Consider the following 27269-nt stretch of genomic DNA (forward strand, 5'->3'; position numbering starts at 1 on the left):
GAATGGGAGGATGAAATCATCATCCACCAGTCGTTACAGGCAAAGTGTAAAACCACATGATGCCCTCATTTGTTTGTTTAGTGGCTGCATTCGCTTTCTTTCTAGCAGTTTGTTGTGCAGAAAGTCCTCTTCTCAGCAGTTCGCTAGTGAGGGATGTACACCTCCCGCAGTCATGTCTCCTCCTGCAAACTCATGCTGCCACAAGGAAGGCGGTTGCCATGGAAACCGAAGGACCGGTCCGGATTGATTAAATGAATCGTCTTGAGAGCAGTGGTCACGCATACGCTCCTCAGCACGAGGCAAAGAAAATGATAGGCAAAATGCAACAAAATGTTACAATCTATACCAAGCAACACTTACCTGAACAAATGGCAACATGTCACAAAAAAAAGCAACAAAACAAAGTGATGTGCTGTGGGTGAAAGGACTGTAAGAGGAGGTGGGGATATTATTTGTTGAATAAGACTCATTGTCCATTTGAGAGGCCAGGCACGCAAATATCCCTAATACCGTAACGTTAACGTTAGTATGTTTGAATCTGTAATGAAATCTACTGCACACCATATCACACTGTACCCAGAATCAATCAATTAACTGGAGCTGAAGTCGTTCAAGCTAAATATCGGTTTATATGTCCGGATGTGACACTGGGGACAGCTGGTTGCGCAACACTTAGAGCCGCTGCCTTCTTTGGAGCCGAAAGATCGCGGGTTCGAATCCCACCTCAAGTTGCAGTACCCTCGAGCAAAGTATTTCCCTTACATCTCTCCAGTAAAATTTACAACGTTAAGTCACTTTGGAGAAAGGCATCAGCTAAATCAATCATGCATGTACTTTCTACTTCAATTTTTAAAATGTGCGAACCTCTGCAGGGACACACAGTGCCACTTCGAAAAGAAAGCCATCTCCGTGAGCTAAAAGTGTCACCGTATGACATACGGCAATTCCGTGGAAAGGAAATGAAGCTGCAGTGTAATATTATATAATTCGCTCAGAGTTTGAATTACGGACTTTTCCTTTCATCGGATTCGCAAAGGGCTCCGAGGCCTGGAAAACCACCAGCGCCTTACATACGTGTGGAGACCGAAATCTCCTCAAAAGCAACCGGTGCGCTTTTTACCCGTGGGTGTACAGGAAAAGGGCTCGTTCCTCTCACACCACAGGCAGAAAAAGGCAGATTAAGACAAAAGGCGCCATCAGCTGCCAACACGCAGCTCGTGTCCCGCGTCCTGGTTGCTCCGCACCGGCTACCTTTGGAATGACTACGGCGCCCCCTGCCGGTTCTGCTGTTACACACGGCGCCGTCGCTTCGCTTCTTTCGTCATACGAGTGTTTTGAGACACGTACTTGACAGGAACATTAAGCTGTCACTCATCAAACCCTTAGAGCGCTTCCCTCTAACAGCCGCCCGTTTTTACCCATTCAAATGCGGAGGGGAAGGGCAGCAGTTTGCACCTGCTCTGCGTCTAACGGTGTTTCCATCTGCCAGTCTATATATGTCCGGCGCCGGCCACCATTTCGGCTCTACTAGGTCCAGTTCGGCTCCATTTCGGCTCCATTCCTTCGCCTTCCTTCGTTCCCCCCCGCGGAGCGCTCCTGAAGCCAGTCCAGAACTGCCTTCACATCTGATTTAACTGCCTTGTAAATATCTCTTAGAATAGATAACGAATTTCTGCTCATTTCCATTGCGTTACAGACACGGACAGGCATACATAATGAGGCACGAGCACATGCACGAGTTCTACCGAACACAATCAGTCAGTGTGTTTTCTCGTGGTGGCTGAACACAGCAGAGTGAAGCAGAGAGGCCCCGCCAGTCATATCGCTATTTCAACGCGGACCCGAACTCACTCAGTCATATTTTAGTCGCATTCGTCCGCCGAAAGTAACCGAACTGTTGAAAACCGGAGCGAAAGCCGACGCGCTCCCACGTCATTAGTCTCCGCCCCTCTCCCGGCCCCTCGTGCTGCCAGAGTGTGTGTGTATGTGACGGTGTGTGTTAGTGTTTGCTTGTGCGCGTGTAACTCTCTCTGTGTAGCGGTGTGTATTATCCGTGTGCCGCGCGCTCCGTGGGCAACAAGGACTCGTCTGAAAATGGCCGCCGGCGCGAGCGACTCTGGTGCGCTGGAGACCGCGGCGTCGAGCAGCGCGAGGGACCCGGAGAGGACGGCGGGCCCGCGAGTCCTGGAGCGCGAGCCCCGCGTGCACGGCGATAGGACCGCACGCGAGCAGGAAGGGGACGCGGGAGCGCCCGAGGCGGCGTTAACGGGCGGAGCCGCCGAGGGAGACGAGGAGGAGCGGGACGGGGGACTGCGGCGCGGGGGCGCGGGTGCCGAGCGGAGCCCCGGGACCGGCGGGAAGCAGAAGAAGCAGGAGGAACAAAGGGAGGAGGAGAGCGCGTCCTCGCCTCGGCGCGGCCCCGGCGCGGAAGTGTCCTCGTCAGACGGGGAACCGCTGAGCCGCATGGACTCCGAGGACAGGTGGGGTGTTACTGGAGAGAGAGGGGGTGGCGAGCAGAGCACGAGGACCGCTCACACTCACACATACAGGGGCCTCGTTTTGCTGCAGTGTGTCTCGAGCACTGGGACACGAGGGGCCGCGAGGACACACCGCAGTGACAGCCGTACGTCACTCACTCACTCACTCACTCGCGCGCGCGCACACCCGTTGGGCTTCGTCGTGTGCCTTCGATCATTTACTTCACATAATTACTCACAGCATTAATTTCTCACCTAAAATTGTTCGTGGCGCCGGTTTGCTGCGCTGAAAAAGAGTAATAAAAAAAAATGGAAGAATTGATGCTAATAATGAGCAAGTAAGAGTAGGAAATACAAACTTTTCGCTTAAAAGTGGCAACGTGCTGAGCAGAGAACGCCGGTTCAGAAGGTCAAGCGCTTGTGTCAACTTTCTGTGTGTGTGTGTGTGTGTGTCCAATAACATTGGGTACACACAGTGACTGGTGTCACTTTGGACCGGGTACAACATCGATGGCTCTTAAACAAAATTCTACCAAGTTCACGGTCTCTAAAACAGAGGTGATTACAGGAGTAGTCTATTTGGATGGTGTTCTTGGGTCGGAGACAGTGTGGTAAAATACTGTGGTAGAAGCTGTTTCACACTGAGAGTCACCCTGGACAAAAGGCATTAGGTGTGACAGTTGGCACGTTCACGTATGTAGTGCGAGCCTCCTTCCTTCAACTCATGTCTAGAGAAGTCAGGAGGAGTTATAAGTGAGCCTCTCCTCGGGGGGGGGGGGGGGGTCTGTCTTTTGGGAGCATCTCCTGTCTTAGCACTGCTCTCAAGCAATGTGATGGTCCTTGGTTCAAATCCCACACTTAGTGTGGTACCATTGGTCAAGGAACCTGCCATGAATTGATAGAGTAAGAATACCCAGCTGCACACCCTATGGGGGCAGCGGGTAGCGTAGTGGTTGGAGATGCTGCATTTGTTTACTGGAACAATCTAAGTACCTTGCTCAAGGGTTCTACAGCTGGAGGTGGGACAGCTGGAGGTGGGATGAATCCCACCTCCAGCTGTAGATCCCACCTCCAGCTGTAGAACCCTTGAGCAAGGTACTTAGATTGTTCCAGTAAACCTTACCCAGCTGGATAAATGGCTAAATCAGTGTAGATAGCTCAACATTGTAATTCATTTTGCAGAAAAGCATCAGCTAAATGAGTAAATGTGAATAAATGTTGCACTTGAAGGACCCAAGTTTGAATCCTACCCACTGTTGTAGTACCCTTGATCAAAGTACTTACCCTGAATTACTCCAGTAAAAGTACCCTGCTGTGTAAATGGGTCAACACATTCACCTTGGAGAAACGTGTTGTCTAAATAAAGTACATGTTTGTGTAAATCATAGTGGCGTGTGTGTATATAGTAGTACACAGCAGACATAACAGGCTGGGGGTTACAGTGAACTTTCCTTCCCTGACCAAACTCTCCACTGATGTTCTGAAGAGGAGCCAAGATAAGCCGCTGTATTCGTCACCCCCAGATCATGTGTGCGTTAAGTCCGTACTAGTTCTTGGCTACCTGTGTCATGTATCTGAGTAACCACAAAGACTTGTCATTCTGGAAAGGGTAATGTAGACATCCTCTTCAACTTTTTACATTTATTCTTTTAACTGACACTTTTGTCCAGAGTGACTTACAAAATTAAGGGTACGATTATTTACCCATTTGTACAGCTGGGTCATTTTACTGGAGCAGTTTAGAATAAATACCTTGCTCGAGGTAGCCGGAGGTGGGAATCGAACCTGCAACCTTTGGATCGAATGGGAGTAACTAACCACTTCGCTACCAATTGGTTTTGATGTTGAAGGTCTCCTGCAGCTCTTAGGAAGCACAGTTCCTAAACTGTTTGGAGTTGTGAGTAATGTGGTGTCGGGTTTTCTATAAACACAGATGAAATGGCTTGACGGACAGAGCTATATGTGCTCGCCATGCTCTGGGGTCTCATGAAAGGGAAATTCAGTTCCAGGGGTTCATTACCATAACAAATGGACATTGCGGGTTTGACAGCACAATGCCATTACTCAAGCTGCTTTCCAGCTAGCTTGGCTTTGGGGGGGGGGGGGCAGTTTCTAGTCCATTCCTAGCACAATGGACCAGCATGTGGTCCCGAAGCACAGCCCCCCATTTCAGGACAATGCGTCTGTCCAGGCTCACTTTTGGAACTGGGCGGGGGGAGGGGGACCCCTGTTCCTCGGGCTTCTAGACCCACCCCCTGTACCAACACGCCATTTCAGACACAGCTTGAAAGAAGTGGACATGTGGTGTGGAGGAGATTACTGCAGATTTTTGTCTCTTTGTGGAACATCATTTGTTTCTTTCCTTCATTTTTTATGTTTGATATGATGGATGATGTGGTATTGAGTTGGATCTCTCTTCTGGTCCACCCAAATCCAGCTACCATGGCTGCTGCTCTCTACGTCATACAAATAGGGATGGGTTTTAGGTTCTCACTGTCACAAGTGTTGTTGTTGGGTCTGTTAATGTAGTATCTGTAGTTGACTGAGTGACTCCAGCTGTTGGATGACTTTGGCAAAGAGGTTGGAGAAGGAAGGAAGGAAGGAAGGAAGGAAGGAGTTGCAGGGGAGGATATGTTACTCCCTCAGGCATCTTTCTGTGCTTCTGCAGTCTGAACAATGGAGGCCTCCTTCAGAAATGCTGCATTAATCCAGTTTTGTGCTCTTTGTGATGTCACTGACATCTCCAGGAGACAGGAGCACCCTTGCGTTGCCTGTCTGTTATAGAGCAGAGGTGGTTGGTATCTCTGCCACCCACTCATGAAGTTCCCTGGGAAATAATTAATTAGTTTAATCTCTGATGACACGATGGAAGCATTTTTGGGGAAACATCTTTCTATAAATAGAGACAATTAACTAGTAATTAGACCAGTTAAGTCATGGGAATGGGCTGTTAGGAAATGTGACATTTGCATTACCTCCGTAGAATTGAGTTGACAGCTCTGAGCAAGGATAAGTGGCAGGTTGGTTCTCCTGTGCTCACAACAGAGTTGGCAGCTTTTTTATTTAAAAAAAAAAAAAAAAACATTGTTTTTATTTAAATCAGATTTTTAATTTTTTTTTAATTCTTGAGCTTTCTCTGTCTCTGAACAGTTATTTTAATAGCAATGTTGTATTTTATTACCAAAATACTGTTTCTCTTGAAAATGTTTAAAATACCTTAAAATAGTTACATTTCAATTATGTGATGTAATTGATGCGGAATATATGGCTGCTGTCAACCAGCTTCTTTATGCTACTACATCCTCTGCAGGTGTAGAGCGTGTCTTTAACACATGCACTTGTCCAGTGTAAACTTAAGAACAGGCTTGGCACAGAAAATGCAGCAGAACTTGTTTCTCCTCAGGGTCCTAAGCAAGAACATCGAATGGATGAGCCATAAGTAACCCACACTTCTAGTAAAACTGTTGGTGTCTGTGAATGAAGGCCTGTAATAATATTATTATTATTATATTCAAAAAACTGGTGTGTGATTTAATGTGACATGTTTTTTGACGTTCTGGGCAGTTTACAGCTCACTTTTATGTTAAGCACTGTGGTTTAATTATCCTACAGTTCTTTTCACTTAATTAATAATGTCATTTGTTCAAGTACTTTGTGCTGACAGTTTCCTGTAATTTAAAGCTGTTTTCAAGTGCTTGTAGATACATTAGCAGATAAACCTTCAAAGATTTGATGAAAAATATATGAAAAAAATTCTGTAAATTTGATTTAAATGAACAATTAAAAAAACGGATGTTTTAAATCTGCCCACCCTGGCTCACAATGGTAGATTTAACATTATGTAGAGATGCATAACATAGAAACACAAGTGTAATGACGTGTTATTGATGAAGACAGTGGTCAAGGTGACAGTTGCAGTGAGTAGCTGCCAGGCCTGGGATGCATTGCCAAGCACACGGGCTTGGTGTTACAAATGCTCCAGTTTTGAAGACACGTTTCCCAGATAATGTTTTAGTTAGGCTCCGGCTCCCCGCGACCCCCCCATGGGACAAGCGGTTCAGATAGAGTGTGTGTGTGTGTGTGTGTGTGTGTGTGTGTGTGAGATTTTCTTCACTTGTCTATTTTCTTAAATGTTGCTGTGAAGTGAAACTGACCTGCCTTTGCGTGCTTAGCTGTTAGTTGTCCGTAGAATACAGATAAATAGCATGGAAATGTAAGACTACTTGAATTAAACTCTCCTCAACTCTGTTTTCAGTTCATGCCTGACATTTCAGTGTCCTTGTTCAGTAGCAACTTGACAAATGGACACTTTACAGGAGGGGATGTGTTAGTCAATAGCTGGCATTCAGTGGGAGTTTGTGGACAGTGGTGTATTCCCCCCCCCAGTTGCTTTGAAATTTTAATATATTTTGAAATGTATAAAAGTTCTTAATTGTTCTAATATTTTAGCTTTACATGTGATTTTTACAGAACCTAAATTCATGAAAAGAAGAAATTAAGCGATCACCATTATTACTGATCTTTTGATTCTGTATAAAAGCTGAAAGTGGACAGAAGCTGTTGAATACTGCAGACACTTGTAAAATTAATTGGTGGACTCATTGTGGAAAATTGTCATTTTCCGTCATTTTAAATTTAGTTTCAAAGATGTTTCAGCGAGGGGGCCGTGGTGGCGCAGCTGGCTTGGCCGGGTCCTGCTCTCTGGTGGGTCTGGGGTTCGTGTCCCGCTTGGGATGCCTTGCGATAGACTGGCGTCCCTTCCTGGGTGTGTCCCCTCCCCCTCCAGCCTTGCGCCCTGTGTTGCCGGGTTAGGCTCCAGTTCGCCGCAACCCCGCTTGGGACACGCGGTTTCAGAGAGAGAGAGAGAGAGAGTGTGTGTGTGAGAGAGAGAGAGATGTTTGAAGTTATTAAAAATATTTAATGTTTACTATTTTAATTCATATGGATTTATGTGAGGCTTTGTACAGAACCTAACCAGTGCATATTGATGCCTGTTGATGTATTACTCTGCTTTTACTGATTATGAATTCATGGTAAAAGCAAATTTTGATTTATAAACAAAGCAAGTTATGCTCAGAAAGGGGTTAAATGAGTTCAGTTAGGACATTGAGTTGAATCAGGTGGTTCGCTGGTCAGCTGGGATGAAACTTTTTTGGGTTCTTCCCCATAGGACTGAGACTTGAGTAACCATCAAGTAAGCCAAATATGTTATGGTTACTATAGACTAGTGAATGACTGGTAAAGTTATATGGTCCCATGAGAGTGTGTCTCATCCACTTCCTCTGCACATAGCATCAGCAGCACCATAATGGACACGGAGAGCCCAGCTTCCAGCGGCCGCTCCACACCGGCCATGATGAACGGCCATGGGGGTAGCGCTGTCGCGACCTCCTCCACCAAAGTTGTGGCCTACACCTGCTGCTGGGACCAGTGCCTCGGCCGTTTTGACTCCAGCCCTGACCTGGCTGAGCACATCCGGGGTGTCCATGTGGACTCTCAACGAGGAGGGGTCAGTTTCTCCTTGGTCTCATTGCCCTATTTTCATCCACATTGCTACATTGTCTAATAATTCCCAACACTGTCCTTCCCCTTTCTTCTTAGCTCCTTTAGTGTTTTTCCCCTCTCTCCTCGATTTATCATTTGTTTTTCTTTGGCTTCCTACAGCTCTTTCCATCGGCTCTGGCTTTTTTACAGATACGATGTCTGCCCTGGTCTGCTGCCACTTGGATCTGTGTAAATTGTCACTTTTCCTATGGCACTGTAATAACTGAGTGAGCCATCATGCCCCAACATCCCCAGTGCTGTTAGGCTTTTCCAGTCATGAGGTTTTGCATATCTTCTCGTCTGTCCCATAACCAGAAAGGATCCATTTCTCCAGCGGCTCCATTAGCAAAATCTTGCTTGTTTTCAAGATGTTCAGTGTGTGTGTCTCCCTGTAGGGCAATACTGTGGAAAGTAACTCCAGCTGTTTGTTTTAAATCTGGAACAGCTGGGGTGCATCTGCTGTGTAAAGCACCCAATGAGGGGCAAAACTCTTCTCTTAACATTTTAACATTAATTTTTGTTCATTTGAAGTGTTGTAGGGGTGGAGACAGAGGGCTTTTACTCTTGTTTAAGACACCAACCACGGTCTTTCCGTATTCTCTTTTAGTCAAGCGCTAATATTGGCTTGTTTGTGAAATTTTTGCTGGAAGTTGCTGGTGTGATGAAAAAGTGCCTGTTTGTAAAGGAGTAGCACTAAGAGTTGTATGCTCTGCTGAAACTTGCATGATCACTAGCAGTTTTTCACCTTTCTGCTCTTATAACAGCTAGGCTCTCATGCAGCAGATGTGTGGTTGTAGGTTTCTTTCATTTGTGTGCACAGTGAAGGCCAAAAAAAGGCATAAGTATACATGAAAACATGATTCTATACCTGTTTGGAAAGTCAGCACCAGTCTTGTTCCGCTAGTATAGTTTTTTGAAGGGAAGTACTTGTCCTAATTGTAAAGCTGCTTGTGTGTGTGTGTTTCTCTTTCAGGTCTATGTCTGCCTGTGGAAGGGCTGTAAGGTGTACAACACACCTTCTACCAGTCAGAGCTGGCTCCAGAGACACATGCTCACTCACAGCGGGGACAAACCCTTCAAGGTGGGACTCTGCACGCCCTTCTCGGCATCCTGTCTTTCTTGAGTAATTTGAACAACATCCATTTGTTGCTGTTGACCGTTGAAGATGTGCAGCTACTTTTTAAACTGTATTCCCTGATTTATGCCTTTGTGATTGAATGCCTCTGTGTCCTGTGTGTTCTTCCAACTATGACCCCTCTTTTCATATTCTGGCAGTGTGTGGTGGGTGGATGCAATGCCTGCTTTGCCTCCCAAGGTGGTCTGGCACGGCATGTGCCCACTCACTTCAGCCAGCAGAACTCTTCCAAGGTGTCCAGCCATTCCCGGGGAAAGGAGGAGTCACCCTCTAAGGCTGGTCTCAAGAGGAAGAAGCTCAGGAACAAGCGCCGCCGCTCCCTGCGTACGTTTTGCACATACAAACCTCCTCACATTGGCTCATCTTTCTTGCTGTCCGCTACTCCCAGTGGTTTCTTGTCCTTAACACGTTCCCCACCTTGCAGTGACTGCAGCCTGGGACAGCTCAGAAAGCAGGAACAGCTGTTTTATGTCCAAGTTGGTGCTGTTCACTGTATAATTATGATAAAAATTCACTGTAACAGGAGCAGGGGGGTGTAGTACTTGCATTACACCATCTCCAGCCTCTGGACTGTATGGAAGCAAACAGCTGGGGGAGGTTCATTGTTAGACTCTCAAAACTGACAGATGACAGCACAGAATGCACAAGGGGATGTGTCCACATTATTGTTGTTCGGGTCTTGGGTTTGAGCAGATTATAGTCCCTATGCTCTGACAGATCTGTTGCAGCTGCCTTGCCCATTGGGTCAGTTATCTCAAGCACATCCTCCTTAAAATGGACAAGATAAGTCTAGGTCAGAGCCAGTTAGTCTTTTGTTGCAAAGACTGCTTGTACTCCTGTACTTTGTTTCATTAAAGTAACTTGGAATAGTATCTCTCAATTTGTTGTTCCAACCTCTGCTGAAAATGTAAGAAATTCTCACAGAAGTTGGTGTTACTGTCAGGGCAGCTTTGACATGCAGAGGGTGCCTCTGCTATAGTGTGACTATGGAACAAGAAATTACTGTGTAAACTGAAAATTTACAGCGGTAACCCCCCCAATAATATAAAAAGTCATTAATGTGATGAGATGTAACAGATTTTTTTTTTTTTTTTTTTTTTTTTTTCCTCTCCCCTCCTCCATGGTTTCACCTTACATTCTGTTTGGTCAGCTTTTGAAGATACTTAGGATCAGTAAACAGAACAAAATATTAAACAGTTGAGTCATACTTTGCAAAAAAAACATGAGCAGCAAAGAATAAACTGGTACTCTTTGGAGATGGGCTAAGTGGAGCAAAATGAGCCTTAAAAATGCTTAAGTTATATCTCATACTTAGCATAGATGGAACAAGGGTTCCATCCTCATTCTTAGTTACTCTACTGATGTAATAATTGACCCAAAAATAAACTCTTTATGGTATTGTTAGGGTAGCACAGTGAACGAAACACGGTAGTAGCTGAAAGCTGTCGTCTCGTTGCTGTTGAAAACACATTTGAAGTTGTACTCCAGAACATACTGACCTGTAACCCACATCATATTTCCAGATTTTTAGAAAGTGCACTCTATTAAAAGGGGTTCTTGTTCTTTATTATATTTGATGCTAAGAGTATACTGTGAAGTGTACTCACTTTAAATGCATCCCTTCTCATTTAGAGGACAGAAGTTGTCTGCATGTTTATAAACTTCTGTACGCTATGTTTTTTCGAAGATCCCTTTTATAGTCATTAGACTTTTTAGTTTAAAGCAATTAATAGTATTTGTAATTAAGTTTTTAATTAAAATTTGCCCAACAGTGAGTCTACTAATGTATGTGTAAGCAAAAAGTGTCATCTCATGAAGCATGCTCACAAATAAGGAGCATCGTGTCATTGTACACCAAAGTGTTGCATCCAGAAGAATAGTGGCTTCAACTGTGTGGGTACATTGTGAGCTCAGCAGGGGGTGTGCTGACCATTGCTTAGCGCACTTTCTTCTCTCTCCCCATCAGCACGGCCACATGACTTCTTTGATGCCCAGACCATGGATGCCATCCGCCATAGGGCCATCTGCTTGAACCTGGCCACACACATTGAGAGCCAGGGGAGTGGCCACAGCGTGGTGTTCCACAGTACGGTGGGTGTGCTGTATCCTCTGGGGGAAAAACATTGTGCATAGGGCTGGGATCTGATCAAGGAACAGGCAGGGCTTGAAAAAATACAATTTGGAATACTGCTGTCTGCGTTGCTGTTGGTGTCACCTCATGGCAGCTTTGGTACTCGTGAGTGCTGCTTTCTAGAACAGTGTCAGAGTGTCGCTCAGCTCATGCCCTCAAGATGAGCTGTTCAGGGAGATTCTGTCTTGACCTTTCTTATGCTGTGTCTTTCTGCTGCATAGGACTCTTAAATGAGAGGAAGAGCATCTTCTATTCCACTCCATTCTGCTCCGTCCACTAGCAGCCCATGCTGTACTGTTTTTGTCCAGTAGATGCCAGGAGAGTCTCTCTCAAGCACCACTGTCGTGTATTAGCTGGAATTTATGCTCAGCCTTTCTTCATGTAGCTTGTGTAGCAAACTGCACCTCATTGCTCTCAGAAATTTTATTCTGCGCAAGTAGTCAGTGTAATGGTTTAAATTATAAATTACTAGTGCTTGTTTGAAAAATTACTTTTCTGAACACTCGTGTTCCCAGCAGAGTGCAAGCAGGGAACACTCTGCAGTGTTTTTTTTTTTTAAAAATGCAATCAAATTTGTTTAACTCACCCATCATCCCCCTCTTAAACTAATGAAGTGGGAGCAATGGATTCTGGGAAGTGCTTGAGCTGGTTTTCTGAATGAGCATTGAATTAGCCTGAAGCTGGGCTGAATGGACTTGAGGAAATGACTTCAGCCACTGTGGAGCGTGGAAGCTTACTTTGGCACTTTCCGGCTTCCTGGCCATTACACAGTCAGTGTTTTGCAGCTCGTCTTGTGGATGGCCACAACTTGGTATCTTGTTAATTCTATGCAGAATGACTTAGTCTGCATGGCTTATTAGTTGGGAATTGGGGATTTCTGATTACAAATGGTTTCTTTTCATTACTCAGCTTTGTATAGGGAAAAAATAAGATTATAGTATGCTTTTTAATTTTTTACTTGCATTTTATTTCATGATTCCCAGTAAATGTATAGTTTAATGCAAGAACTGATTTATTAGGGAGAGACTAGAGAGGGTTTTTAAGCTGACTTCCATCTCATTATATACTGTGTCCACTAGGAGGCAATGTAGTCTCTTTGGTAAATAGGGAGTGTCTTATTTGACAGATAAAAAGGTCATGCGTTTAACTTCACAGCTTAGACTATAATCAGTACCTCTCCGGTGTGTTTCCCCGACCTACTGAGGTCAGGTTTTTTGAACATGGACATATGTTTTCAGTACACCTACAGGAGGCTAAAATCAGATTCATCCCCCAGCCACTGGCAGGAGTGAGGACTAGTGTTTGGAGCCGCTGTGCAGATAGGACTTGCAAGGAGAGCCCATCTCCTCCTGATAGATATTGTGTGTTGCTTTTGTAGGTTGTGCTCCAGTTCCAAAGTACTAACATCACATGTGTAGCACAAGTTTCCAAACATAAATGGCATTTAAAAAAAATTTAGTATCCAGATGCCACTTTCGCCAAAGGTGATTTATAATGGTAGATACTGTGCTTAACTCCATGCCATCAGTCACTCATCTCATGTACAGCAGAACAAAATAACACACACACACAAAGGACAATTTGTAGATTCACCAGTTCAGCTGAAACAGGTGCCTTTTGACTGTAGGAGGAAGCTGGAGCACCTAGAGGAATTATACTCTGTGTGTGTGTTTATGCCAGGAGACGCCAGTAATTTTCTGTAACGAGGAAATGGAGTCGCTCTAAAACATCCTTGCCATTCAACTGCAGATGGTAGGGAGATGAGAGAAAAGATTATGGACTTGAGGGGAGAAAATTAATGATAGATATGCTGGGTCAGTCATAGCTCATCACACATCTGGTAGATAAAACAGGAAGCAGTTCAAGTGAATGGTGCTATACCTCAGGACTGCAAGTCTTAGGAAAGGGTGTAGAATCTCCTCTTCCAGCTCCTGGAACTCCAACTGCTAGGAGCATACCCTTTTTACCTTTTTATTTATGTGAAATCCACAAGGAGGTGAAGGGAGGAAAACACTTGGATGGAGCTGGACCGAAGTGCAGCCAGGATATTAGCAGGAGGCTTTTTGGGGTTGGCTGTATCAGACGGGACTGGATGCAGAGCTGGGCAATGACCTGGTGTCTCATGCTGTAACCTGCCACATATGACGAAGTGTGTGGTGGTGACATGGTCTGTGAACACTACGCATGGTTTGTCAGCTTGTACGGACAGCTAGCTGGAGATGCATGTAGTATTTAATGTTCTCTTCCATATATGTAGAGACACATTTTTTGTTCATGTAGCATAGGTTGAGTGTTCCCATGTCAGGGGATCCCCTATGTACATCCTTGTCCACTGTGCCGTTTGCAGCTTCTGAGAATTTTGCAGACTGGTGGGTAGTGACCTCAGTTCTTGGAAGGGTTTTAGGGACTGCCATCGACAGACTAAGTATCTGCAGTGTTTATGTGAAAAGGAGAGGGGTTTGTTGACCATATGATCTGTTGAGCTCTAAATTGCTGGAGGAGGGGACTTACTTGTGTCCCCCTCAGCTGCGTGTATGTTTCTGTGATCGGAGAGCCCAGTAAAGTGCATCTTGCTCTTGTTTTTTTCAGGGACAGAGAGCAGCTCCCTTTCCTGCACCCCCTCTGCTGCTTTCAGCTTTAATGGAGCTCTTCTCAGTCCACACACCTTCAGTCTGTGAGAGCCCAAGCGCCGGTGTGCCTCAATAGTTTTAACCCGAATTTACTGGATCTTTCTGTCAATGGTCCCTGTACCTTCACAACACGTTGCAGGTTGCAGGCGTCTCCCACATTCCTGAACAGGCTTTGTGTTTACAAACATTTCCCACACACTAAACCCAGCGTGCTATTTAATGTCGACACCAGCATCACTGGCAAATCCCATAAGCTTCTTTGGGCTCATAAATCCTTCTTGCGTGGGCCAGCCACTGTCCCTTTAAGGATTATCTGCATCCCTTGGGGGGAGCCCTAGGATACAGGCGAACCCTAGGTCTCTATAATGAGAAGGCCAATGAGGAGGCTATGGGCTGCAGACACACTTGCCGCCAGGACCTGTTGTTTTTGGACAGGGAGGAACGGGTAGCCTTTCCTCCCTACAGGCGTAATTGGAGTTCCCATGCCAGCGTTGGAGGAGAGGCTTCAGCGAGTGGAGGAGGACCCCTGGTTGTGTCTGCAGGCAGGGATTTAAATGAAGCAGAGCTGGCCTCCGAGGAAGAGGATACTCTGTATCTGAGCTCTGTGGTCGACATACTGCAGAGAACATCCGCTGCCTTTCTCTGTTCATCTCGTAGAGCTTTGTGTAACAGAATCAGTTGCTCTTGAAAATGACGACTCCAGGAAGGGCTGAAGGTGTCTTTGTAATGGAATGTGAAATATGTGGTCAGACTCTGAAAAAGACAGTTTCCTGTTTTTGAAGCAGTCTACTGTCTCACCATCTTACTGTGAGGTATAGATTCTGGAGTGTCCATATCGGAGGGCTGTGGACTGAGCGTGTTAAAGTTGCACATGGGCTGGGGCCAGTGGTGGGGGACTGGTGGGGTTCTATCCCGCCCCTCCTTGCTTGGTAAAGCAGGGAGAGAGCAGCACCCTGGCAGAGCTTGTGAAAAACTTTCACGTCCTGCTGATCAGCCTCTCTAAAGTCACCACAGAACGTCAATGAGAGCATGATAAAGGGTTATCACTGGAAGTGTGTTTATGCCATGGTGTCTGCGTATGTGTGCAGGGGGCACAGAGAGGACTACTGTTTCGCTCTGTGTGTCTAACCTGAACCAGATTGCACAGAGTGATGTTTCATGCGGTCTCAGAACGAGCCGGGAACATGGGACTGGGAACGATCTCTTCCATGCGGTCTCCATAATGTTGTCGTGGTGAGGGACACACCATGACTGAGGCCATGAGCAGATGTTCCTTGCGAGAAGACTGCGATTGGTTTCCAGCTGAGGTGTGATTATGACTGCTGGAACTTTGCTTGCGTTACTGTCTTACGGCAAACATCTCAACGCCTTTGAGTTTAGCAGCAGATTCCAGAGCAGCGGGACGTTTTGTGGTTTGGGAGGTTTGACCAGAAGGTTGTGGGTTCAAGTCCCCAGAGAGGCCCTGCTCTTTTAGCCCTGACCAAAGTATTTGACTTGGATTGCGATGGTAAAAATGTCCAGCTGCACACACCAAACGGGTTGGCTGTGTGAGTTGCCTTTAAAAAAAGTTTGGGAATAAACAAAGCAATGTAATGTTCTGAGAATTGTTCCCCATGCCCAACCCCCCACCCCCAAATCTTGTTTTTGCCCAGTACCAGCACAGTAATTCCATGGTGCTTTTTCAAGTGGTCCATCTGAGGAGATGTCATGGTTCTTCACTCTTTGGGGAGCACTTTGGCTTTCTTTGAGTATAATTCCAGCCCGCACCGTTTTGCATATCTAGTCGTCCACTATTCCTGAGGATCTGCATGGTTTGACCTCTGAACCTAATGGCGGTCATATTGCTGTTGCTTACTGTAGCGGAGCTCTGCTGCTGCTCGTGCTTTCATGTGCCCTTGCTGCAGCTCTTCCCCTTACTGTGTGTCACACTTGTCCCCGTTAACACTATAAATCAGCCCATGGCTTTGTTTGATTCCAGGGCCAAACTGCCATTCACTTCGTTTATAATTCTCCCTTTTTCATAGTGAGCAGTCATATCACTGCAGGACCACCTCCCACCCCCTGCACTGGCTCGTGTTCTGCAAGCGTGTGCAGACATAGTGTGTGGGCGTTTGTGTTTGCGTTCGTGTTCATCTTTTCCTAAGCCGTCTGCTTTATTTTTTTATTAAGCTCAACTCCTTTCTTTGGCCTTCCAGGTCATAGCACGACGAAAGGAGGATTCTGGGAAGGTTAAGGTCCTCCTCCACTGGACTCCTGAGGACATGTGAGTACTGCTGGCTTTGTCACCCACAGTCTGGTGCCCCACACTACCCTCATTCTCACAGTGTTGGTGGTGATTGCCTTTTCGGTCATCCCAACAGGTAGCAGGTGGGTGACTCATGGGATGTGTACCCTGGCATTGCCGTTTTCCTTCCTAGTACATTTAAGCAGAAACGCCATTGCCTGCAGTCTGAGGACCCTGTGTGTGTATCTGCAAGCCGCCTCCCCCCCCCCCCGTCTCTCTGGTTTCTTTACTGAATTTGCTGGCAGTTCCAAAGGGGGAGGATGATGGCTATGCTGAATTCCCCCCCCCCTTCCCTCTTCAGGTTTCCATCTTGCATTCACCAAATGGGCTCTCGCTCACTTTGCTCTGCATGAGTTTTCCGATGAGCGCCCCCATTCTAGTCTCACTAATGTTTATAGTGGATTTTGGCTGTTTTATATGTCTCAGCTCTGGCCAGAGACTTCGCTGGGTTTCAGCAGTTGAAGTTGTACCAGTGAAGTGCACAGTTCGTACAAATCCAGAGACAACAGAAATTGTGTTTTTAGACACCGGTGTGGCAGAGACATACAGGTGATCTACTAATGTTTTAAATTTCCTTGCTCCTCTTTTTGTCCACCTTCCAGGGGGAAGCCTGTCTGGCTGGTCAGAGCATGATCAAGCGTAAAGATGAGTCCACAAGGACTGCTGTGTGACACTCGGTGTCATTCTGCTCTCTTTCACCTCTTTCTTTTTATTTGCGCATTTGTGAGCTCTGAGTTGCATTCTTTCTGTAGCCTTGAGTAGTTCTTCTCACTTTTTCAGAGGCATGGTGTCAAGAGACAGAAGGGAGCTCTAATGGAGTAATAAAAGGGAGATGGCCGACAATATAGAGTTCCATTTTGTTTGGATCATATTACCCATAATCTCTTCAGTCTCCTTTGTTACCTGGAAGTCCATTTAGAATAACTTAGGGGATCTAAGATGTTTTTGGGTTGAGCCAGCTGTGATCGCTGCAGAACTATGCATCTCCAGGACTGGTCTGAGAGTTGTTTTATGGGTAAGGGTGTGACCTTCTGTGAGGAGGTGTTTGACGTCACCATGCAGGAACAGCGCCAGCACATCCAAGGTGGGATAACAGAGGAAACCTGTGCATGTCTGGCCAAGGCTTAACTAGCAGCTTGGTTTTCAGCTAGCTAACTCATGATAGTTTGACAATTGGGGCAATTTTTTTTCCTGCTTTTGTGCCTAAATTTAAATTTTCAGTGCAGCAAACACCATAGTCTCCCATAAATCTTGCCCCCACCCCTTGCAGTTTTGAAGCATCTCAAGTTTGATTTTTTCCAACCGTGTGTTTGTGATGAAAGCACAACATTGTGTCCCTGGGCACAACTCCTCAGGGAAGCATTTGACGTCTGGTCCATTCAGTGTCTTAAACTGGGACCTGTGTCTGGAATGTTCCATTAAACGGTGGCCTTGTCAGGAGAGCGGTGTCTGTGCCATTGAACATGTAGACCTTTGGATGAGGCATTGCAATGCCTCAGTGGGTGTTTTCTACAGCTTTGGTACTTTGGGCATAGATGCTAGACCACCGTCAGACCCAGACCTTCTGGATGTCTTGGTTTCAGCATGCTTTGTGGCTGGCGTGTAGCCGGGTCAGGTTAGGACAGTCTTGGCAGTGGAACACCCTGTCTCTGCTAAAGATCCAGTTCACTACCCAGTGGAAAGTAATTGGGGGTTTTTGGAGAAAAGCTCTTGTGCTGCGTTTCCACTGTGGTGTTTGTGTGGGCAGAAGGGTGTATGAACCAGGGTCACTCATCCTGCCAGACAGAAAAAAGTCATCACAACGAGCATCTTGATAAATTGAAGTATGTATCAGAGTAACTCCTGTGGTCAGGTAGAAATAACTGGCTGGTAAGATTTTCTTTTTGTAGTGTTGTGATTGATATTAAGCTTGTGCTGAAAGGTGTAGAATTTGGAGATAAATTCTCATGTTGTGATTTAATGGTTTAAAGTATATAAAGAATGTCATTGTTAGCTTTTTTTTTTTTTTTTTTTTTTTAAACTGTCCAAAATCAAGACAAGTGTCAGACGTTTTTTATGCTTAAAGATTTTGTAAGCCGAGGGGGTGCGGTGGTGCAGTGGGTTGGACCAGGTCCTGCTCTCTGGTGGGTCTGGAGTTCGAGTCTCGCTTGGGGTGCCTTGCGACGGACTGGCGTCTTGTCCTGGGTGTGTCCCCCTCCCCCTCCAGCCTTACGCCCTGAGTTGCCAGGTTAGGCTCCTGCTCCCCGCAACCCCGTATGGAACAAGCAGTTTCAGATGGTGTGTGTGTGTGTGTGTGTGTGTGTGTGTGTGTGTGTGATTTTGTAAGCAATAGTATGTAAGTGGAAACCAAATGCATCATTTTAGAATAAAATATTAAGAAGTGAAAATCTTAGCTGTGTAAGTACATGCTTTAATAGATATTTTGTGGATGCACACTTTTGTTTACACCACTGTGTCTGGATAGGCCTCTACTAACTTTTATCCCACTTTTCTTAGAATAGTTCAATCTTGGTGAAACTGAGGGGGTCTCCTGTGCATAACCCTCTAAGTTGGTGCACAGATTTTCTGTAACTGATCCCAAGGCTCTGACAGGGCATTTCTAGGGCACTGACCTCCCTTTTTAAGTCATTCTTTATTTGTGGTGTTCTGTGCTTTTTATTGTTATGCTAAGACATGATATTCTTTAACTTCAGCTCTCTGGAAGTGGGTAGCAGGTTTTCCACCAAAATATGTTGCTATACGGAGTTCTTAATTTTTTTCCTTTCCTCACCAGAGCCCCTGTCCCCACTGAAGAAAAGCAGCCCCGTGGAATTATGCTCCTGCCACCATACTTGACAGTATTTACTGTGTTCTTTGAGTAATGAACTGTGTTATCTTTGCACCAAGTTTTGTTTGGAATTAAAGCTAAAAAGTCCGTGGTCCCTTCAGAATATGAGACATTTCCACCAAATGGTTTTAGGAGACTGAATGTGTCTTTATGAAAAATTTATATGGTCTTAGAAGCCATTTCTCACAAAAAAGATTATCTTGCCACCCTATATCACATCTGCCAGAATATCGAAAACAGTTGTACATAGCAAATCACCAGTCACTCTCATAGATACACAGCTCCTTTATGGTCGGCATATTCCTCTCTGATGAGTTTTCTCCTTGCCCTTTTTTGGAGGAATGTACTTGTTTTTAATGACCTGCTGGTGCTATATTTTCTCCCTTTCTTAATGAAGATATTCACAATATTTTGTGGTATACAGTATGTCATACTATCATAATTGTTTTACTTTGCTCTCTTCATCAGTACCTTTGACGATTCTATGTTAGCTTTTTGTGGACCATCATTACTGCTGCACTACCCAACCAAGAAACCTTCAGGGAAACCCTACAGGAACAGCTGCTTTTATTTAGGGCTGTTCAGTCTCTTCACTTGCTGTCATGTGAAGGCAGATCACTTTTGTACGTGATTTGGAATGTGATTGGCTAAATAGTTAGTGTTCATTATAAACTGTAGGCAGACTTAAGCAGCCGTCTACTCAGTTTCTTATTTTTCTGATAATGATAAATTTGTTTTTCATCTCCCAAATTTTTGGTTGCAAGGTCTTGTTACTGGTGAGAGGTCTGAAATGATTTGTATTGATCTGAGTCTTTACTTCAACAAAAGCTGAAACTTCAGTAAGGGTGTGTGGACTTTTGATAGCTACTATACTTGTAGCTGTTAAAACACAGATACCTGTACAGGATTGGTGGCTTATTTTGTCAGATCAGTGTGTTGGAGAGGATACAGGGATGTTTTGTGTCAGTGTATCAAGTTTGATTTGCAGCAGTTTAAAAGTTTTTGATTTATAGAGGAAGAAGCTCTGTCCAAGGCGAGATGTATGTATTTACAATTCTGACCGTTGTTGGGCTTATTACATTGTCTTAAGTCAACAGCTATGTCACTATGGGGAAAATGCTTGTGACTGACACACCAGCGGTCAGCACGATTGTAGACCGTTATTAGCCGATGGTCTTACTGGTCTGGTAGCATCCAGTGTTGTCCCTCTTGGGCTGGGCTAACCTGGAATCAGCCAATCCCTCCCTTGGGAATATGTAAGGTCAGCAACAATTTGGGGGAAAAAGTTGCCCTCTCTGGAGACTTTATGTGGAATATAAATATCTGGGTCATGGAACATCCAAACCAGAATCTTCCTTTGTAGAACATAAATAATTGTAAATTCTTTCTTTGTTCCTTCTTCAGGGGTTAGAAGTGGAGGTGGGAGGAGCTGAATAGCCTTCTGTTCAGAAGGGTTTTTTTCTTTGGCGGTGGGGGGATATATCTGTCCTCTGTGAGGATTTTTTGGCACATAGTAAGTTCTTCAACCAGCAAGCAAATGTGTGCCAGTGAGGATTGCTGTAACATTTCTTCAAACATTGTCTTTGACTTGTATTTATTGCTGTATGCCCTCACCCTGCTGTCACTTGACCTCAGGGATCTTCCCCCACAAGCCAGAGTTTGGCCCAGTGTTTCTTCCAGAGAATGGAGGGATATCTGTGTTCTACACTCAGTTAATGTGAGTGACAAAAGGGAGGTAGGCATCCACTGACTGGTAGCGAGAGAGAGAGAGAGACAGAGACCATGTGCCTTCCTGTCCTGTGAAGACTGGATCTGCCTTGCTGTTCAGTAACCTAGGCTGGAGCTTGCATGTGAGGAGAGCAGGGCCACCACCTCAGCATTTGCCAGAGGCCTCAGTAAGTGTTTCCTGCCCGATGTGGGCTAGAAACCATGGTTTCTCAAAACCCAGTAATGGCATTCTAAATCCACTGGCCACCCTGCATTTTAATAATGCACACAAGTTGAAATGTCCTATTGTGTATTGAAGGTGCTAATTTATGAGTGCCTTAGGGTTGTCTGCAGTTGTGAGCTGTTTGCCCTCTCGTGGGAACGTTGCTTTAGGGCTGCAGCCGATGTATTTTGAAACGCCTCCAAGCAAGGGGCTCCCATTTGGTTCTGGCTGGTGTTACGATCTGACTCCAAGGAATTCCACACGATCACGGCCAGCAGGTCCTGTGCAGCTATGGTTCACTAACACTGCTGGAGGAGCTGTATCGTTGGGATAAAGATGGTGTTGGCGCCACAGTACCCTCCCCCCAGCGCTTGCCCCGTGCTGTGAGCCCCTTGGTGCTTGCCAGATCCTGCCTGTGATCCACAGCCAGCAGGACTGCTAGTGACGGAGGAACCGCGATTCGCTTACCCTCGTTCCTCTCTCGCCAGCTCTCACTGCCTCTGGCCACCATCTACCCCCCCCACCCTCGACCTTCACCTCCCCCCTGCCTAGCTGCAATCAGGGCGTGTGTAAATATGGGCTGAATGAAATTAAAAAGTAGGTGAGTTATTTGGCTGAGTGGCAGCTGCTGGCTCTTCTGTGTGGGGCGAGCGAGGGCTGCGGGGGAGATTAGCGTCTCAGGGGGTTCCTCTGATGACGCACGAACTGCTGGAGGGGGCGGGGCAGGCAGTGGTGCGGGGGGGGAGTGCACTGTAGCAGTCAGCTCATTCTGCTCTTTCAGCCTTGTTCTTCTGCTGTACTGTAAAGAGCAGTTTTGTCCTTTTGCCAGCAGTGTGTTTGCTGCAGACAGTACAGCTGTGTGCTCACTTTTTTTTATCTCATTGCTATGAGTCTTTAAGAAAAAAAGAAATATGCCCGAGTGTTGTAGGTTGCCCGCATCAGCAGGTACCAACTCAGGAATGTTCCTCCCCAGTTCATGGAGTGGTCTAGTCTGGTTCAATCCGATCCAGTTTGTTCAGCCTTTCTACAGTTCCCATTTGCATGACTCACTTCAAACTCTGTGCAAAATCTCCCCAGTTGCTCAAATAATGAATGTATGTCACCTTCATGTACAGTTTGAGAGATGTAGTCAGACTGCTTTCCGTTGTTGATGGCATGCATTCTGGTTACTGTTGTCTCATCCTGCAGTGTGGTATTGCTATAGTTTGTTCTTTTGGAGAAATTGTGGTCAAGCTCTATCAGATCTGAAATCCAGAGTTGAAGAGTTGAATCTGGCTGAAGCACAGATAAGTACCCGAAGCACAGATAAGTACCCAAACCACTCCCTGCATTCACACGCAAAAGAACACAAAAGCTCTTTTATGAAGGGAACCTTCCATTCAGTCTGTACTGCTGCTCATGTAATCCCTGTGACAGTCAGCAGGGGGCAGGCCTCCGTTGAACAGCTCTCTGGCCATATCAGTCTCTTTTGTGGAAGACTTTGTTTGGAGGCAGACTCAGAGGAGAGCAATGTGGGGAGGTGTGAACATGAGGTGCTTTCACATGTGATGAGTGTTGTCTTTATCACCACCCCCCCAGCTCTCTCTGTCCATCAACCCTGTGGCGTTCTTTGTATCCCTGATTGTGTCACATCGGTCCTGCTTGGACTTGCCATAGAGCCTGTTTCTGTCTTCGCTGCCTGTGTGCACAGCAGACAGTCATATAAAACCTCTTGCATATTTTTGGGTATCTCCAACTCCCCTACCCATCTTGTTTTTGGGAATATCCTTTTTTTTTCTCCCCCCATTTCATTCCATTCTCCTGGTACAATTACGTTAAAGGCACCACTTATACCAGTGCATTGTGGAAATGCTGCATTGCGTTTTTCCCAAATATACCAGAAGTAATTAATTGGAGTTGATTGGAGGAAATTTGGAGTCAAAACTGTTACAACTTTCTGGAGGATATTTATAGTTTTTTATTTTGACATGTCTGCCTTACTGGAACTTGAACCTGTCCCCTACTGTTTCCCTACACACTGCACCCCCTGCTACCCACTTATTACAGAGCTGGAGATCAGCCTGTTTGTTGCAAGGATGGGAGCTGTGTGGGTGTGGGCACTGGTGGGATCATGCTTGACCTCATGCTCTGTCAACCCCGTATTTCACTGAGCCTGCTGCTCGCTCCATGTTCAGATTACCTGATGCCTGGGTGAACGAGACAGACCGGCCACAGTTGAAGACTAAAGTTGTCCACCTGTCTCAGTTGCCACAGGACACCGCCCTTCTGCTGGACCCCAGTGTGTACAGGTGAGTGCAGCCACTCTCACAGGGACTGACCCATGGGCCAAACTGGAGGTACCTTTAGATTTAGCTCACGGTTTTCTCCAAAACAAATTACAATGTTAAGGTATTTACAATTATTTACCCATTTATACAGCTGGGTAATTTTACTGGAGCAATTTAGGGTAAGTACCCTGTTGAAGGGTAATACAGCTGGAGATAGAATTCAATCCAGTGACCTTTGGGTCTAAAGGCAGCAGCTCTAACCACACCACTACCAGCTGTCCCATGTGATTGGCTACTCTCAGCATCCTTCACCTGCTGTATCCAGGAAGGTTAGCATCATCTAACAGTGAAAACTAAATTTTCTTGATGTATGCAGGGGTTGCAGGGCAGATGTAAACTTTCAGTGTTTCAGACATTTTGAATGTATTCTTTACATATAGTCATACAAATGTAAGGTTTGTTTTGCAATATTTCTTAAGATTCATATTAGACGAGTGTAATATTTGCCCTCATCTAGATGTATCAAGAATAACTATGAGCAATGGATCAATAAAAAAAAGAATGGTATTAAAATACTTCAATATCTAGCCAATAAATTTCAAGGGTCTCATAATGCAGGAAATATAAAACAAATGTTAGAATCCCTGCATATTTTGTCCTGAAGCCTGTTCTCTGTGTGTGTGTGTGTGTGTGTGTGTGTGTGTGTGTGTGTGTAAGAGTGAGGGTTGATGCATCAGACTGTCCATCTGCAGTATATTACTGTGGAGATCTTTCGTGAGACCCCCCACACACATTTGCTGCGCAGTGTTTCTTGGCTGCCTGTCACATGCATGTACGCTGCCCTCTCGTTAATCACAAGTGCTTTGTGCCATGCAGCGCGTTCTTGTCCTTTGTGAGGTGCTTGTGCCCCCAAGGCAGTTTCAACACGCTTTGTGATATAGTACGTAACAGGTCTTGTGGAAATCCCAGCTGATCACAGCACCTGTAAATAATCCTATTGGTGTTGCAGGCTGAACGTTGTTACATCTTGTCGAGATGTAAGTACATCATCGTGTGGGGGTGTGACTTCTCCGCTTTAAACTTGGTATGGACAATGTAGGCACAAGTCCAAAACCCACATTCCACCTGTCTGCTTGTAACACATCTTACTGCTTCGTTTGGTTATAATGAAGTTGCATGTGCAAAAACAAGCAGTACTGTTCCCTTTGGATTTGAAAAGGGGACAGTTCAGCAAAAACCAGTGGAATGCCATCCTGTATTAAAAATTAAGAGAAACATCTGCTTTTCAGGATGTTTTTCTAGAAGCCGCACCACTGACCCCCTACCCACCAGCAGTGTGTTGTTGCCTGATGCCATTTCTCAAGTACCAGGAAGAGAAGTGTGATAGACCAGCAACATGAAGACAGGAGAAATTTCTTCCTCCTTCAGATCCCCTGACTGCACCAAAGTACACGTAGACATTTGAGTGTTAGTTTTTCCTCTGCCTTTCGATATGATTAATGAAGTGCAAAAGGTAGAAGAAATGCTTTTTTTTTTTTTTTTTAGTTTTAGCCTATAGTTTTCCTCTTTGTTCAATGGATCTCATAAAAAACTTGGTAAATGTAAAAAGTAGTGTCTGTAAATATTTCTACAGATTTGTAATATATTTTTATACCGTAAAAGTCTGCTGTAGATTATCTTATTGTCTGTGTAGAAGTAAATAAATGTAATTGTATATAATGTCATAGAGATTTTTCAATCATTTCTGCAGTAGTTCTGTCAGAATAACTGAAAAGGTGCCCACAAAAGTGTCTCCCCCACTGATTGTTTCTGAGTCACTGTGCGAGCTGTAAAGCCGGGCTGGACAATCACACGTCTGGTCTCTGCTGGAGTTTCAGAACGGACAGTGAGAAACAGTATGGGCTTCTCAATACTTAGCGTGTGGGAAAGTGGCAGCATCAGGATGATGTTAATAAACCATGTAATCCAGTTGAGTACTTCTCTCTGTGTGCTTTTGTTAAATGTGTCCCCCATAGGATTTTGGGATATTGACTCTTTGTTTAAGCTTTAGGTGTCAGCCATGCCTTTAGAATAAATTTGGGAATGGAAGGTGTTTGTAAATGCCCGCCTGCAAAGAGGGGAGTGATCTTTGACAGTGCTGAACACTACTCGCTTGTGGCTCTGGACAGCTTCTGGCTGTTAATTTGTTTGCACCAGTCAGGAAACTGTTTTGACTATGTGTTGTGTGCTGGTGGAAAACAAACTGGTCTGCCTTCTGTGTTACAATTAGAAAATGTACTGTTTTAAAAGCGGCACATGAGACTTCACATGTGCAGGGCATGGCTATTTGTGCGTGTGGGACAGAACTCAATACTAAACTCCGATAGTCTCACCTCTACCAGGCCGATCTCTGTAGAAGAGATTGAATGAAATCTGCAGAACACTACTTCATTTTTATAGTAAGGGTCATAGTTTTCAGTAAAAACATTAAATCTGAAAAATTTAAAATGAGAGTAATAGAAATCGAATAAACTGTACAAAACATATTCGATAACAGATGTACTCAAGTAAAAGATCATTGATGCCAACAACTGGTCTGAAGTTTTTCCAGGGAGTTGCTTAACTACAAGTTACAGTAGACATATTACAACCCACCGTCGCGCATATGGGCAGTGTTTGAAGTGAATAAAATGACCAAAATTTAAGAAAATATGACTAATTCCAGTCTTTCCAAACCTCCATTTGATGTACTTAACCTCACTTCAATTAATATCCACATGATCTATTAACATTGGATTCATATCCAACTATACGCAAGGTTAAATGTGTGAAATTGCTTGGTAATTGAATGTTCTGGAAGAGTGATCTCCTACAGGGCCTGTTCCAAGCCCCTAGGAGTGTGTGGGAATGCATCTGTCCTCAGGAGCAACAACTGCCACACCTGAGCACCTCAGCCTCAGGTACTGCCATCAGGGTGCATCTTCAGGGTACATCTTCCTGGACACAGCCACTTATTCCCACCCCCAGGGAGGTCCCTTGTGGGTAAGTCCACCACCCCGGGACTGGTACTGTCAAGTGCTGGCTGTCAGTCAAGTCATTTCCATCTCCTAACCACTACCCGTACAGGCTGGGATAGAGCAGGTGTGTAAACATACAGGGATGAGAAATTTCCACTTCGTGACACATTTCCATTTTTCTCTGCCACCTGGGTCATTTTTAAGATCTATGTGAGTCTGTCAAAATTTAGGGAGTTGTGTGTGTGTGTGTGTGTGTGTGTGTGTGTGTGTATGTATGTATATATACATACACACGCGCACACACAAATACTGACTGGGGGGCCGCGGTGGCGCAGCAGGTTTGGCTGGGGTCTGTTGTGTTGCGGATCTGGGAGTCGAGTCCTTTTTGGGGTGCCTTCCAGCAGATTGGCGTCCTGTCCAGGGTGTGTCCCCTCTTCCTCCAACCTTGCACCCTGTGTGGCTGGGTTAGGTGCCTGGTTTGCTGCGACCCCGCTCGGGACAAGCGATTGTAGAAGTGTGTATGTATGTATATTATATATATTATATACTGTGTGTATGGATAGTCGGAATTTGGATCACCACGTGAAAACATCTAAGTTGCCTACGTTTGACAACTGAGTGACAAATAGATAAACGCATCACTTGTACAGGGACCAGTTTGAGATGATGCGAGAGAGCCAAGGGCTTCTATATTCCACGTTCTAGAATTGATTAGTCCACCCAGCGCGATAGTGACCCAAACCTACAACGGCAGACGTGAGTGAGTTCGTGCTTCCCGTTCTTCTCCTGCCAAAAATGACTGCAAGACTTTTAGATCGCTGAGATAATGGGCGACTGAAAGAAAACTATTTGACAGTAAAAAGCTAATTCCGACGGGATTGGTTTGATCGATTCGAAACAGTCAGGATCGGAGATGACAGTGGAAGCGTGGACTGCGTGCCGAGCGAGCGCATTCGGAAGATGGACGTCCTGGGGAAAGTTCTTTTCTTTGTAACTTTTGCAAAGGCACAGTGATGCCTCTCAAGCTGTGAAGGCACTGGACAGTCAC

General features: G+C 45.3%; 1 protein-coding gene across 1 annotated transcript; it reads left to right on the forward strand.

Moving 5' to 3' along the window:
* Positions 1–1969: 1969 nt before the first annotated feature.
* aebp2 (AE binding protein 2) lies at positions 1970–25282 on the forward strand. Its single transcript, XM_029247325.1, has 8 exons — positions 1970–2480; positions 7770–7986; positions 8995–9102; positions 9297–9480; positions 11123–11247; positions 16113–16180; positions 23133–23246; positions 24515–25282. Exons 1-8 carry the CDS (start codon positions 2095–2097, stop codon positions 24525–24527), a joined length of 1215 nt encoding a protein of 404 aa, XP_029103158.1. The 5' UTR covers positions 1970–2094; the 3' UTR covers positions 24528–25282.
* Positions 25283–27269: the final 1987 nt, after the last annotated feature.

Source organism: Scleropages formosus, chromosome 21 (assembly GCF_900964775.1).
Source record: "Scleropages formosus chromosome 21, fSclFor1.1, whole genome shotgun sequence".
Taxonomy (NCBI): domain Eukaryota; kingdom Metazoa; phylum Chordata; class Actinopteri; order Osteoglossiformes; family Osteoglossidae; genus Scleropages; species Scleropages formosus.